Source organism: Diorhabda sublineata, chromosome 3, assembly GCF_026230105.1.
Source record: "Diorhabda sublineata isolate icDioSubl1.1 chromosome 3, icDioSubl1.1, whole genome shotgun sequence".
Classification (NCBI taxonomy): Eukaryota; Metazoa; Arthropoda; class Insecta; order Coleoptera; family Chrysomelidae; genus Diorhabda; species Diorhabda sublineata.
In genome coordinates, this window is record NC_079476.1 from 15,225,526 (window position 1) to 15,240,257 (window position 14,732).

Sequence of the window (14,732 nt, forward strand, 5' to 3'; positions counted from 1 at the left end):
GTAAACTTAATATGTACTTAGTACCTACCGTGTTTGTCGTGTGTTATAGCTCGATGTGATATGATAAAATTTATTGTATTGTATTAAGTGCTTAACAATTTTGAAGAGGCGTATAACCTAAAACATGTGAAACTGTCACTGATATTTATAAATTTGTTTATGCTGATATAATAATAAAGCAGTGATATTGAAAGTTTAAAGTGAATGAATAAAATTAGTTCTGTAACGGTTTGGGATATGAAATCCATATGAAAAGTATGATATTCAACCCAGTGTTGTTAAATTTCAAAAATATGTTGAAGAGGGCCTTTTCAGTTTATAGTTCTAACTACGTTAAACATAGCTTAAATAACAAATTGAAAGTAAAAGCGTGGCAAACTCATGAATACGGAGACTTAAAAAATGTTCAACTGGATGAAGTTCGAATACCAGTAATTAGAAAACCTACAGATGTTTTGGTACAGGTTAATAGTGCTTCTGTCAATCCAATTGATATACTGATGTTAGGTGAGAAAATATAAAATCACGGCAATCAATTTCCATGAATCTAATTTTGAATGGTTGTTTCATTTGTTAGGAGGATATGGGAAAACTCTAATGCAGGTTCCCAGGAACTGGGAATTAGAATTGCCTTTGATTGTTGGAAGAGATTTTTGTGGTACAATTATTGGAAAAGGACAAAGTGTATGTAATGATTACAAGGTTGGTGATGAAGTTTATGGCTTTGTCCCGTTATATAATTCAGGAACTTTTTCAGAAGCTATTATTACTGATGTATCATATGTAAGTTTATGAATCTATATATATTTAAAAAAGTATTTTTGACAAAACTTTGAGAAAAAAGAGAGAATTATGAAAAATATTTTGTATAATAAGAAATTACATTTGAAAAAATGTTTTTTATCTGTTTTTAGTATGATTTCTTAAGAAATGTAACTATTTTTGAAGATATCACTCAAAGTAGCGAAAAAAGACTAAGTTGTACTTTATTAACACATTGTTGACTTGCAATTTTACAGAAAATTCATCTAATGTCATCTGTTCTTGCAGAAATTTTATATACCCTCTTCATTTGAGAATGGTATAAATTGATCCAGTCCAGAACTGTGATTCTCATTTGCTCCAAGTATTTGGTAACAATTCTGGAGGTATGTGGACGAGCATTATCCTGCATTAAAACAAATTGCTCACCAATAAATGGAGCAAAAGTGACCACAGCCTCTAGGAAGACTTCCTCCATGTTCTTCCAAACAGTCATCCCCATTATTTATGAAAATCAGTTCAGTTCGGGCATAGAAATTAGTTCCACCCCATACCATAAGTGATCTTCTTTAAAAAGTCCGTGATTTATGAATGGTACATTGAGCAAATTGCTCCCCTGGTTCTCTTCACACTCCGTCTCGATTGTCTGAGTTGTATAGACTAAATTGAGACTCCTCCGTGAATAAAACAGTTCCCCATTGCTCCAGAGTCCAATGAGAATCCTGATAGGAAAATAATCGCCTTTCCCTTCGATGCCATTCCAGGAGTTAGGGCCCTGTTGAAGGTCGATTTCATGACAATATGACAGCATAATAAATCAATCGTCTACTGCTGGCCCTCCTATTGTGGCTACCAGTCTTCTGCTTTGGCAATGTACCGTAAGCTCCGACCTTCTCTGGTCAAAGCTCCAGCTTGTGCTATGTCAACATTTAAAAGAATCATTATTCTGGACCAAAATAAAAAAACATGTCTATTAATCATAGAAAAGAATTGATTACTAAATTAAAGATGTTTAAATGTGCGAAAATCTACTTACAGTTTAGAATAAGTCCGACAAATAAATCAAATTTTTATATAATTGTTTACTAATACTGAAGGAATTAGCTTAGTGGAGCTAGACCCTAAATTCTCTGTACTAACTAGAATACCCACAAAAACAAACACATCTTACTGAAAATTAGCTTTCAGTAAGAAATATATGAAGTATCCTGTTTTTTTGCTGTTGAGTGTATATACTTGAAAACTAGACTGTACTCTAATTTAGAACATTGACTGCTTCTAGAACACCAAGGTAGGTAAAATTTTTAAAAGCTCGAGTTCCTTAAAACAATCATTATTTTTCTCAATAATTAGAATTTGTTTCAAAATGTTTACACATATATACTTTCTTTATAATTCTAGTTATTACCCAAACCAAAACATTTGACTCACTTTGAAAGTGCTTCTATGGTTTATGCAACTATGACTGCATGGAGCGCTCTTTATGTTTTCGGAAATATGTTGTCAAAACAAAAAAAAGGATTGCGGGTTTTAATATTAGGAGCCTCAGGCGGTGTGGGAACAGCTGCTATACAAATTTTAAAGTCACAACAATGTCATGTAAGTAAATTTTAAAAATAGAATTATCATTAAAATGTATTGAAATTTGCGAATTGAATGATTCTAAGAAAACTCGATTCAAATTTCACATTTTTGTACAAGGTGTATCAAAATGTCACACAATGGAGCGTGTTCATATTGTATCAAAAGAATTTGTAATCACTTACAAGTTTATTATTCCCTTTAGGTATTTGCTACTTGTTCAGAAGATGCAATACCTTTGGTTACCGACTTAGGAGCAGATAATGTTTTCAATTATAAAGATCAAGATTTTGAACAAAAAATTGAACAAGAGGGCAGGTAAAAACATATATTTAAAATGAACTGTTATAGAGAGCGTTCAAGTATTATGTATTTAAATTGCTATATGAAAAAAATAACATTATAAAGATAACATACCAAAAAATTAATTCAAATATCAATTTTTTTTTCAAACTTCCTAGTCATTACAATTTATTCATACAACACAAACAATTTTAGGTAGATTTTAGCCCATATTAGCCCTGCGTTACCTTATGGTAACGCTTTCACGAATTTATGTAAAGCAGTCTATACAGGGTGTCCCACGACGAGTTAAGACTATCTGTATATGGCAAAGTATGATGTTTTTAACTAAAATATTTTTAAAGATGACGACTGTAACCTTGTTATTTTAAATGGAACACCCTGTATATTAATACATCTTCTATAGTATTTTAATTCATAATGGACATCCTCACTTCTATTGTAGAGTTTATTTCAGTGTTTATTTTCCTTTAGAAAGTTAAATATTCTAATAACTAAACAAGGCCATGTTTAGCAAAACAACACTTGTAGAGTGAAAAGTAGCACATCCTTAAGACTTCAGACCAAAACAATAATCAAAAACCAATCAACTGCCACTAATATCTTTTTGTAAGTTCTAGAAATGTGTTAAATAATAAAATATTCTTAAAGGTACAACAGGCGCGCAGTTTCGTTATTTAATAGCTAGACCTCGTATAAATTTAAAAAATCGAGATACTAGTAACTTCAAGTGCTAATCCATACGAACATTTTGACCACTTCCAATTATATTTTCGACCCATAGTTGTAAAGTTATGCAGGTTTTAAACTGCGTAATAAGAGGCTAAAGCTGGTCGTCCATTGGAAGCGTAGTCGCGCGACTCGAAGGTAGCTCGTAGACGCCCGTGTATGTGCGATCATGAGACTGAGCGACTGGTATCATTCACTGCAGGCGACTCTATACTACTTAGTTCGCAACTGTCATCATAAAGAAAGTGTGCTTTGTAGAATCGTGTGAAATGGATTTGCAAAACATGTACTTTTTGGAGCAACCTTTCATAATAAGGCGTTTGAGAGCTTGTCGCGATAAGAAGAGAGTTTGTGTTGGATAAATGAAATACTTAGTAGAAGAAATTTACTGGGAGAATTCCATCACCTGCATGACGATTTACTAAATAATCCGCACAAATTCTTTGATTATTACCGGATGAGTCCAGACACATTTCAGTACATTTTGAGTGCTATAGAGTCATCGATCGCCAAAGATTCAAATTTCAGGGAGACAATAAGACCTGTGGAACCTTTAAGTGTGACTTTAAGGTAAGTAAAGTTATTCAATTGTCATAAATCTTTATTAATTTAAATTGAACAAAAAAGAAGTAACAAACATCTATCATGAAAAGGAAATAAAAAAGTACTCAATAGTACTGACATTATACAAACTTTTTGTAATTCTTATTGCGCCTGATTGGTATTAGCCTACTTAACACAGTTACTTGGTATCTGAAAAGTTCCCAAAATATTGTCGCAAACCAGTATTAATCTCGCCTGGAGGTGAATTAGACGTTTGAATTGTCCATGAGGTTCCACCATTCAATTTGCGGTATTATGGAACATTTTTTAGGTATGGAAGAAGACTATGTTTTCTATGCATCTGATGGCTGCTTGCAGGTACTGGGGGTTCCATCTTTCTGGTTTCGCTTGATGACATATCAACTTCTCCTTGGTCAGTGACAACTGTTTGTGGTAATTACAAATGAGACAAATCATCTTCATCGGAAATAACGTCTCCGTCATCATTTCGAGAAAGTGTTCTTTCTGGAGAGGCAACATTTCCCCTCAGCGGTCTTGGCTCAATTATGTCGGAGTGGAACAGCATCTGGTCGAAGAACGTCCATGAAGAGAAACCTTCCTCCGGCGCCTCATCTCCTGATTTATAGACTTTTTTATATTCTCTTCTAAATACATCGCGCAGTCCTTTTCACTTTTTCTTTACTTCGTTCATTAAAACACAAAACCAACATTTTGGTTGATATTGCAAATAACAAAAACCTGTAGGTTCATAATGTTTTCTGTTGTTACAGGTACTTCAATCAAAACATTGGGGTATTCGTTTAGAATGTCGAGTGTAGCCGTTGGATGAATAGTTAAAGAAACATGCATTGCTATTTGGGACCACTTGAGCACTCTACACATGCCATTCCCTCTTACACATTAACAGCAGGAGTCAATAAAAGAAGGTTTTTGGTGTAAATGGAAATTTCCTAGTTGTCTTGGGTGCATTGATGGAAAACATATACGCATACGAAATCCAGACCATTCAGGCAGCATGTTCAGGAATTACAAGCATTTCTTTTCAACTGTGCTACAAGGTGTTGCGGCACCCGATAACAAGTTTATTACCAGGGATACAGGAGGGTATGGCAAGGAAAGTGACGGTGGTGTGTTTTCTAATTCACGCCTTTATAGAAGGCTTGCAAAATATTGGGTAATAAACGGCTTACCACACTGCCTGGATCGAGTATTAGGTTCCGCGCGTTCTTTTGGCGATGAAGCCTATCCATTGAAAACTAACTTCGACATTTCCCGCAATACAACTTGGACCTTCACAGACAATTTTCAATAAACGACTTTCACAAGCACGGCAAAGTTATTGAATGCGCGCTTGGTATTATTTCTGCCAAGTGGAGAGTGCTTCGAAAAGGAAATGAGGTTGAATCAAACTTTGTTATCGTTAAATGTATATGTTTGTTGCACAATATTATAATTGACCGAACCACAACCTATGTCAATAGCTAACAATCAGAAACCAGTACTACAAAAGCCAGATTTGCTTCCCTAGGCGATAATAGGAATGTCACTACAGCTTATGTGATCAGTGACAAATTTACAGCGTATTTTTGTGAACATGAAGCAAATACCTAAAAAAACTTGTGTCTAAAGTAAAAGCTTTGCACTGACGGTCTGTTTTTGCTTAAATATTTCTTATGTTTTGTTCACTTTATAATATAATAATGATATTAAAAACAACTCTTACCATTATTATTAACACCTACTTCTTCTGCAACTTTCGACCACAATTTCCTCTGTACATCACGAGAATGACAACTTTTGTCTTTCATGTTCCACAACGGAGACTTTCCACAAACGGCACTAATCAATTTTTCGTTATCAATTTCCATATGGAAAACTAAACAGTACCTGCACTAAACACACGAACCCAAACGCAATGAATAATTTTATGGCGTCTTCCTATGATGTATACAGGCGATTACAAGCGACTAATCCCATTCAAGGTCGTTTATAGTGGATGTTGTTTACTTATATTTCATTTGTTAGGATCAGTCGCTACCCTCGAGTCGCGCGTCTACGCTTCCAATGGACGAGCAGCCTTAAGTGAGCGCCCGCGATCTAAGGCGAGACCGCGATTACTTCTTTACAGTAACTTAATTGAAGTTAATTTTTCAAAGTCTCAAAAATATATTTATTATTTCATTGTTTTATTGCACCTTACAAATATCTATTTCTCAATTTATAAAACAAGCCAATCAATTTAATAATATTAATCGTTTGTTGCATCAGAATTATTCTTGCTAGTATTATTTTAGAAAAATAATTATATATTTTAATTTACCACGCGATTTTTACGTATAATCTCCACAATTTTATGAAATACTAGCTGACCTGGCAGTCGTACTGCATCAATCAATAAATAAAAGACCTAAACTTTGAACAAACAAAAGGAATCCTTTTTTTAATACAATAAATAGAAAATGCTCGGTACGAATGAAGTTTAATTATTATTTTCGATTAATTTCACATGATGTTGCTTACTTAAAAAACAGAGTTTTCCTGAATAACTGGTTATTTATAAGGTTTATAAATTTTATAGTTTACAATTTATAAAGTTATGATACAGTCTTTTATACAATTTAAAGCTTTTTGATAAACTATATTTTTTGTTTCGTTTTGGGGTGCATAAATAAACAAAGATGACGATTTTCCAACGCGCGAATTCGCGACGTATAATTGCCCATCCGTGAAACAGGGAAACTCCAAGTTGATTCCGCAACCTTCCAACGATTGACATTGCGTTTTATTTATGGTCATCGTAAAAGCCAGACGCACAGGAAATTGTAAACGTTTTTAATCGAATGGTAAGTTCATTGGAATGAACTTTTGTATTTTCCCTTTATGATTGTTGCCTCAATGACGTCATTCATCACCTTTTTCACAGCCAGTCTTGTTCCATTGCACAGTCGAGGTTGATCAATGTAACATTACGCAGCATGATGACTGATCCTACTTTTCACTTCAAATTGTGAGGTGGTTATCTAAGCAATTCCAGTGAATTTAAAAACTCTTAGGTATAGTTGATTATATCATCTTGTTTCATAAAGGTGTCGACTGATTTGAAGGAAACCAACTGTCCCGGAAAATAATGTGGGAGGGGTTGAAAATTTCAATACAATGTATATGAACAAACTGGTAGAACGTGAAAATCTACACAATAATGGTCTCCACATATTTTTTCGAAAAATGTTTCCTTTACGAGATAATGAGATATAATCGGTAAAATAAGACTCTCTTCTTTTTGGGTGAAAAGACCCAAAGTAAACGGGATTTTGAACGATAGTTACTAGTGTTATTTTTCTCACTACTCTTGTGTAGGGGGAGGGAACAATTATAGCTGTTTTTAGACAGCTAGGGAAAAGCCCTTTTTCTAAGGATTCGTTGATTAGAGAACATAAAACGTTAATCATCACTTCAATCAAATCAATCAAAAATAACTTAGCTGTAAACTCATACATACCGCAGGAAGTCTTGTTTTAAATGCTGAGAATGGTTTGCTCTAGCTCAGATCTATTTACTGGTCTAAGGAAGAGACTGTCACTGATTCTTTTAGAAGAAAAGAGGAAAGAAAAACCATCACGACCTGGAGATATTTTAAAACTAATATTTTTATTAACGTTCACGAAATAATTGTTAAGGTCGTACTGATTAAGGTCCATAGAGTTTGTCGAATGCGTTTTGTTACTTCATTGATAGCAGACCAAGTTTCTTTCCACGAATTTTTAGCTGTCGAGTTGCGATTGTTGTAATAGTTTTGGTAGTTTTTCATTTATTTTCGTTTAATTTAGAGTCAATAAGAAAAATCAATCCAATCATTAGCTAAACATAGTTATGAAATTTGGTGAAGCTTTATTTAGAGGAAATCCTTACTAACTGAGTTTGTTTCTTAAAAGATTTACAAGGTATTACAAATTCGGCGAAAACAGCTTCATGGTCAGAGAGACCTGAATTAATTACTGAGTGAGTCACATCGTGGGGTAGATTTAGAATCTACAATTTAGGAATAGAACTCTTCTGCTCTTATTGGGCAGCGTCGTTTATATATAATGAATATTAGATTTAGGTGGTCTATAAATACAAATAATATATAAATCGATAGTCGTAGGGGTAAAAGGGCATGTGCTCTAGTGCTATTTAGTTCTAACATTTCAATAAATAGTAGAGTCAGCTCCAAAGCTATTACTTTGATTTTACACTTATACTCGTATAATTAGATGTATTAATTATGCATAAAATACGTAATACTTGAAGCTACCCTATGCGAATTCTAAAATTATAAAGGAGATAAATGTGTGTTCTAGATATCATATAATATTGGACGGTGCAAGAATGGGTCATCAAAATATACCAAAAGGCTGGAAATTCGATACTTATATTTCACTTAATTCGCCATTACTTAAAAATACCGATCAATATGGTTTATTGCCAGGTTTAGCATACAGTTTGAGTGATCTATTGGAGTCGAATTTGAAACGATTTAAAGATGGAAGCAGTATAGTATGGGGATTTTTCGTACCATCTCGGAACGGCTTTGAGTTTATAAATGAGTTGATAACGGACAAGAAGGTAATTTTTGTTATGTAAAAATGTTTTTCCGGGATACAATGTTTTTATTTATTTTTTTTTAATTGAGGGAACTTATCTATACATTTGATTCTGATTCTAAAATATAGGGCAAATGGTCATTTAATCCTTAGACGAATTGTTTTCATCAAGTTTAGTTGGTTTTATTACGAAGGTGGCTTCGAAGTACATGAATCCGTATAATAAGGGATTGGAATGCGCGTTGGTTACGTGTATAAGTTATCGAAGGATCAACCAGACATTAAACGATCTCCGCGCTTTTAACAAAATCTAATGATAGTGGTACAACTTTTCACATAATTGTTATATCTTCGACATGAGATATGAGTCTCTTGTGATCAGATTATGATTGGGATAAATTGGATCATAGTTTTCGAAAAGTCCACTACATTAAGTTATGACCGGAGACAGGAGATGACGTGCGACTGTCTACCCGTTACATTTTTTTTATTATTCCACTGTAAATATGTATTGGTGATGATAAAAAATTATGGTTGCTATGTATTTCATATATAAAGTTAGTAAAATCTTAAAATCCTATACCTTATTAACGACTAGATTTACTAAGAATTGATTTGTTCCAGATAAAACCGATTATCCATAAAAAGTTCAGTTTTGATCAATTACCGGAGGCGCTCCAAACTGTTGCCGATGGGCATTTGAGAGGAAAAGTTGTGATCGATTACCAGTGATATTAGATTTTATTTATAGACAAATTCAAAGATTAATTGTTGATAATATTATTTTTGCAAGTAATAAATGATTAAATAATTACTGCAGGTCTCTCCATTATTATACTTATTTATACTGCAAGGAAATCCAGATTAGACCATCGTTTTCAATGTATTTTAAATTGAATTGTATCTTACTGTAATCAAAATTTCTTTTCTATCAAAATAATATGCCAGTTATTTTTATATTGAACAGCCATGAAAGCATTTAGTATATTAGGGCCCTGTTGGACTGAATATGCTGTTTGGAAAAATCTTCGTTAAGCCATATATAAGTGATTTCCACTTATTTTCAAATTTATAAAATGTCAAAAAACAAAATATATGAATTAATACTGTATGTTATTTCTTAATTTCCTGAAATTAGGCAACATTGCACGAATGTAACCCAGACAGGGATGCAACCTATTATATGAATTAACTCTCCACTCCTGATGGGAACAATTAGGATCTGTTATTTATATAGTTAAGTGATACAAAGTGTCCCTTATTTCACCCTCCATTAACGTATCGTCTCGGATTGCTTAATTTTTGTCTTATATCAATGTGACTGTGGAGGACCATAAATTTATCTACCGAATTTCTAGTTATTATTGTATTCGTTAAGATTTATTGCTTAAGGGACTAGTACTGGTTATAAGTGTAAAAAATGACGCACAATTAAAAATTTTTTTTTCTGGTCTTTAGCATAATTTATTATTGTTTATTATTTTTTGATAATAAAGTATTACACAATTTTTTTAAATTTTTTTTCTTCAATATCATTGTAGAGGGGGTCAAAGTTAGGACTGCGAAACTAACAGCCTCCCATTGAGCTGAGATATTCTCGAATTTGGTAAATGGTATCTTATATCATAATTTACCACATTTGATTAAAAAAATTGAAAATAAAAACAAAATGGCGGCTGTTAAAAAAATACCTACGTAAAATTAATGTTTTTTTCTTTCACTTTTTTTCCCATGGCAAATTTTTTATGAATCCTTTTTCTTATTATTAATAGAAGTAGATGTGTTTGTTCATTTGTATATTAACAAGGTTTTTTACAATCACTTATGTAATTTCAATGTTATATAAACTCTTTGGATGTGAAACTTATTTCTATGGATATATGGACTACGGATGAGGTTTTGGTGTAAATTGGATAGTTACAACCAGAGACATTTTTAATATTTGCTTAAAATAGTTCAATATACAATATATTAAAGTGATGAACGTTGTGAAATACTTTTGAATTTTTCTCTTTTTTTTAATTCTGAAAAATGGCTGCCATGTTGCTGCAACCTTCAACATCGGCAGCCATATTTGTTTTTCAATAATGCTAAAGGTATATTATAACATATTAAAAGGGCAGACTCTATAAAATACTTAATTTCTTACCTGGGTCACCTAAGAGACCCCAAACCTACCGCGGCCGTGCTTAGATATTACCCATTGCTTGATTGTTGAGCTAGTAGTCTCGCTGGACAAAATTGTACCGTGCTGTCAGATTTAAGCTGACACTTAGATTATAATCACAGAATAACGACTACAGTTGCATATTTCACCATGGATTGAAAGCAAATAATTGCAATGGCTTAGTTTTAGCGTTAAAAAAATGGTGCGAAAACGTCAAAAAAGTTTTCTCATCTCAATTTATTAAAGAGTTTAAACAGAAAAAAGTTGTAATGATTTTTTGTAATTATAGGGTAGACATCGCAGTATTTAGAAAATATACTGGAAAGTCTTCAATACGACAAAAAAATTAAAGTGCTAATTAACGGACCACGAAATGTGAAAAAAATATAAATTCAATTATAAAGATTCAACAATTCTTGGAACGGAATCTAATACACGAAAAAGAATTTTTAGAAATGGTTCACATTCATAAGAACGAAAAAACTATAAATGATAATAAAACCTAAATAATTTAAGTAAAATTTAAAGCTCTATTATGTAAATTCTAATACAAGTACAAATAATTTAATTAATTACTGCTACATATTTTTGAAAAGAAAAACTAAGGAAAAAATAAATTTCTATTTTGATTTCATTTTTATTTTGATATTCATGTTGTAGGTGATCTAATGATTAATATAAGTGTTGATATCATATTTTGATAAAGACTGAAAATAGTCGAAACTTCAAAATTTTTATCTATCAAAAATTATTAAACAAAACTAATTTTGTAACAGAAGAGACCTAAGATCAAGACGATTCAAAAATATAAACATATATAAATAAAATATGCAAAATTATCTAAATTTTCATATGTAGTTTATTTTTATTGTAATAAACATAATATAACATGCTTTTACCATGTTATTTGATGTTTATACGGGTAACAATTAGAAAGTAAGCAAAAATTCGAGAATTTATAAATTTATTAAGTAATAACACTTTCAGTCGACACTACAATAATTGAATAAAGCACACACAAAATTTGACGGGGTTATTTTTGAAAAAGGTTTATTGCCACCTCGATACTAGGTGACAATTCTCATGCGAGTGGGCATAGAACGCAAGACATTCTGAATGTTTGCTTGAGGAAAATTAGAGCTCCTCACGTGTTGATGAAGCAGTCGCGACGTTTCACATATCTTTTGAGCTGGTCCCGAATATTCTCAAGTCTCGGTCATCACGATATCGTTAATGTCGAATAAAACGATCAACATAGCCTTGAATTGGGATTTGCTCTCTCGGTCCTCATTAAAGCACTTACACCACTCAAAAACACGCGCACGAGATAGAGAATTATCCCCATAGGCCTTTTGCAACAATTTATAGTGCTCAGTCGGAGATTTTTTCAATTAAATGATAAATTTGAGATTGATACGCTGCTCCTGTTTTTCGTCACACATGGCTTTCGTCACAAGAAAAAAAACACATTCGTTTCAAACCGCTACTGCACAAATACTATAATAGTGACTGAAACGTGTTTTGGGACGTGCATAGACCAGATATCTAGATATCCAACGCACTACTCGTTTTTTATCCCACCCGTCTAGGGCGCCCTCTAGGCGCGCTGTCTCGTTATTTAATAGTTAATTAATTGCATTTTTGAAATATATTTTTTCGAGAATACGATATTTTCATAGCTTTTTATTTTTTATAAACATTTTCTTTCTATTTAGTTTTTTTTCAAAAATGCAATACTGACTGTGTTACATTATTTTCAATATAAAATGGGTGAAAACATGAGAAAAAGTCAAATAATTTCACAATCATTTTATATATTTTATATATAGGTATTTATAGGACATGTATGTATGAAATCATTCATATTTTTATGCATGACCTATTTAAGTTATAATATACAGGGTGTGCCATTAAAAAATGAGATTCTGTTATTTACAAATTTCGAACTCATATAGTAAAAAAAGATCCAGTATGAATCTAGAATAGAAAATCACGAAAAATCAATAAACCTAAGTTTTGTGCTTAAAAATTCATTTGCCAATAATGCCAGTTACCTTCATTTTTATTTTGTGGAATATTTCAAATATAATTCAAATAACCTTAAATATTTCTTAATCGTGCGGAAATCAAATAGGTTGATCTTATGAAATTACCTTTATTTTCACCACTAAATGAAAAAATGCAATAAAATATAGGGTGTTCCATTCAAAATGACAAAGTTGATGTCGATACTGAAGAATTGGAACACTCTATATAATCAGAAAGTCAACAATTTAGAAAATCTTTTAAATACAAACAACTTTTGTGATTAAAGTTTTTTGATAATTCTATCAGGTTTTGAAAAAAGTTTATAAGTTTATGGGTCAACTAAACACACAACCTAATATACAATTGTGGTTGTGGATATCACTTGCAACTATCCCACTGTTACATATAGAAACAGCACTTATTAGCAAAGCTCACGCATTCTGGTTTACTCTTAAACGTATACTTACTTGTATAAATAATTAGTTTATCAATTTATACTTAGAACGAGTAAAAAACATCACGACAGTAAGTATAACACATAACTAGTATAAAATATTATGAAAATTTTGATTAAATATCGAATTTTATACTTAATATTTCTTCAATACATCAATATCAATTAATTCCTTACGAGGTTTCACGCGTGTATGAACATGCACTTCGAATTTCAGTTATCTTCATCGAGGACGAAAAATCGAAGCGAGTTGTTTAGTGGAATCGTATGGAAATATTATTTTGAGTAAAGTCGTAAGCTACATCTGCGAGAAAGAATCAAATTAACAATTTCAACTCTGACTACTTGAAAGCTGAAGAAAATCTAACGATAGGGATACTATCGGTTATATGTCTGCTACCATTGAAACTTTACAGATGACATAAAGAATCACTTTGCTGCTTTTTGATGTTTAATATGTTGAGTTCCGGTGCGGTCTACACTACCCAGAGCGGTCCTATAGATGGCACGACGTATTTTATTTCGAGCCCAAGGGACCATATTTAAATGTGTTTAACAGTTTGCTTGATCCGTACCGTGTCCTTAAACCATTACCTTTCACTTGGTCCTTTTGCTTTTTTCATGATTGTTTTACTGTACCCTACACAATCTCTTCTTACTTTGTGACTTGGACGTCTCGTAATCAGCAACAGCTGTAGTTTTTTTCGTCAGTAACTTCTTCGCTACACTAATTTGAGAACCAGCATTTGCTATATAATCATTTTTGTTATTCTTTTATAAATATTATGGGCAACTACCATTTCTGTAGCAAATAACAGCTCAATAGCAATGTTTCTATGCTCTTTCAACGTTAAAAGAAGTGTTGTAACTTGAAATTTGATCAGATAGATCTGTAGAAGATTTGCCTTTGCCATAGTCGGCCACGGCTTAAGGCTATTTACAACCGTTCCTGATCGTCTGTCAATGCATTTTTGTCTCATCAGCATACTTTATAGAAAGAATCATTATCCTTCCATTTTAGTATTGTTATTCTTTTATCGTTTTTACTAATAATTTCATTTCTTCACCTTCTTTTGTACAATGTCTATGGGTAGCCATATTTTTTCATAATGTCCCCAATAAATCGTATTGGTTAGCTTGCAGCTTTCTGGTTAACTCGATCCACATCCCATTTGGAGTGTAAAAACAAAAAAATTTGGGCTCTGGGGAAAGTTTATCAATTTTGGTTATCCATCAACGTGTTAAGTGAATATTCTGATATGTATACTACGCTTTTTAATTCGCTTCAAAATCATCGAGCGCCCAGTAGAATTTCTAACCACGTAAAAGTAAGCTTGCAAGTATTAAGGGGCATGGGGTCAATATAAATGGAAATAAACTACTGAAAAAATGATATTTTAATGTTTCAATAAGTTTTCTTACATACTGTTTTTATATTTAGAAGATAATTTTTGACTATATTTAAAATATTCTCACATTAATGTCTTCTATAAGACCTTTTGCTTCATCTACCACTCTTGCGTCGCTAAATAATTCCCCTAACTTATATGCCTCTTGTAAC

The 14,732-nt window shown here is 32.3% G+C and overlaps 1 protein-coding gene across 2 annotated transcripts; it reads left to right on the top strand.

The window, feature by feature from the left end:
- Positions 1-45: 45 nt before the first annotated feature.
- On the top strand, positions 46-9,336 carry LOC130442011 (reticulon-4-interacting protein 1, mitochondrial). Of its 2 annotated transcripts, XM_056775962.1 has the most exons (7): positions 115-255; positions 316-507; positions 578-783; positions 2,164-2,361; positions 2,549-2,661; positions 8,280-8,544; positions 9,147-9,336. In XM_056775962.1, exons 1-7 carry the CDS (start codon positions 249-251, stop codon positions 9,252-9,254), a joined length of 1,089 nt encoding a protein of 362 aa, XP_056631940.1. In that variant the 5' UTR covers positions 115-248; the 3' UTR covers positions 9,255-9,336. The 2 variants fall into 2 exon arrangements, with proteins under 2 accessions (XP_056631939.1, XP_056631940.1); XM_056775961.1 differs by having other exon boundaries at positions 46-507.
- The last annotated feature ends 5,396 nt before the right edge of the window (positions 9,337-14,732 follow it).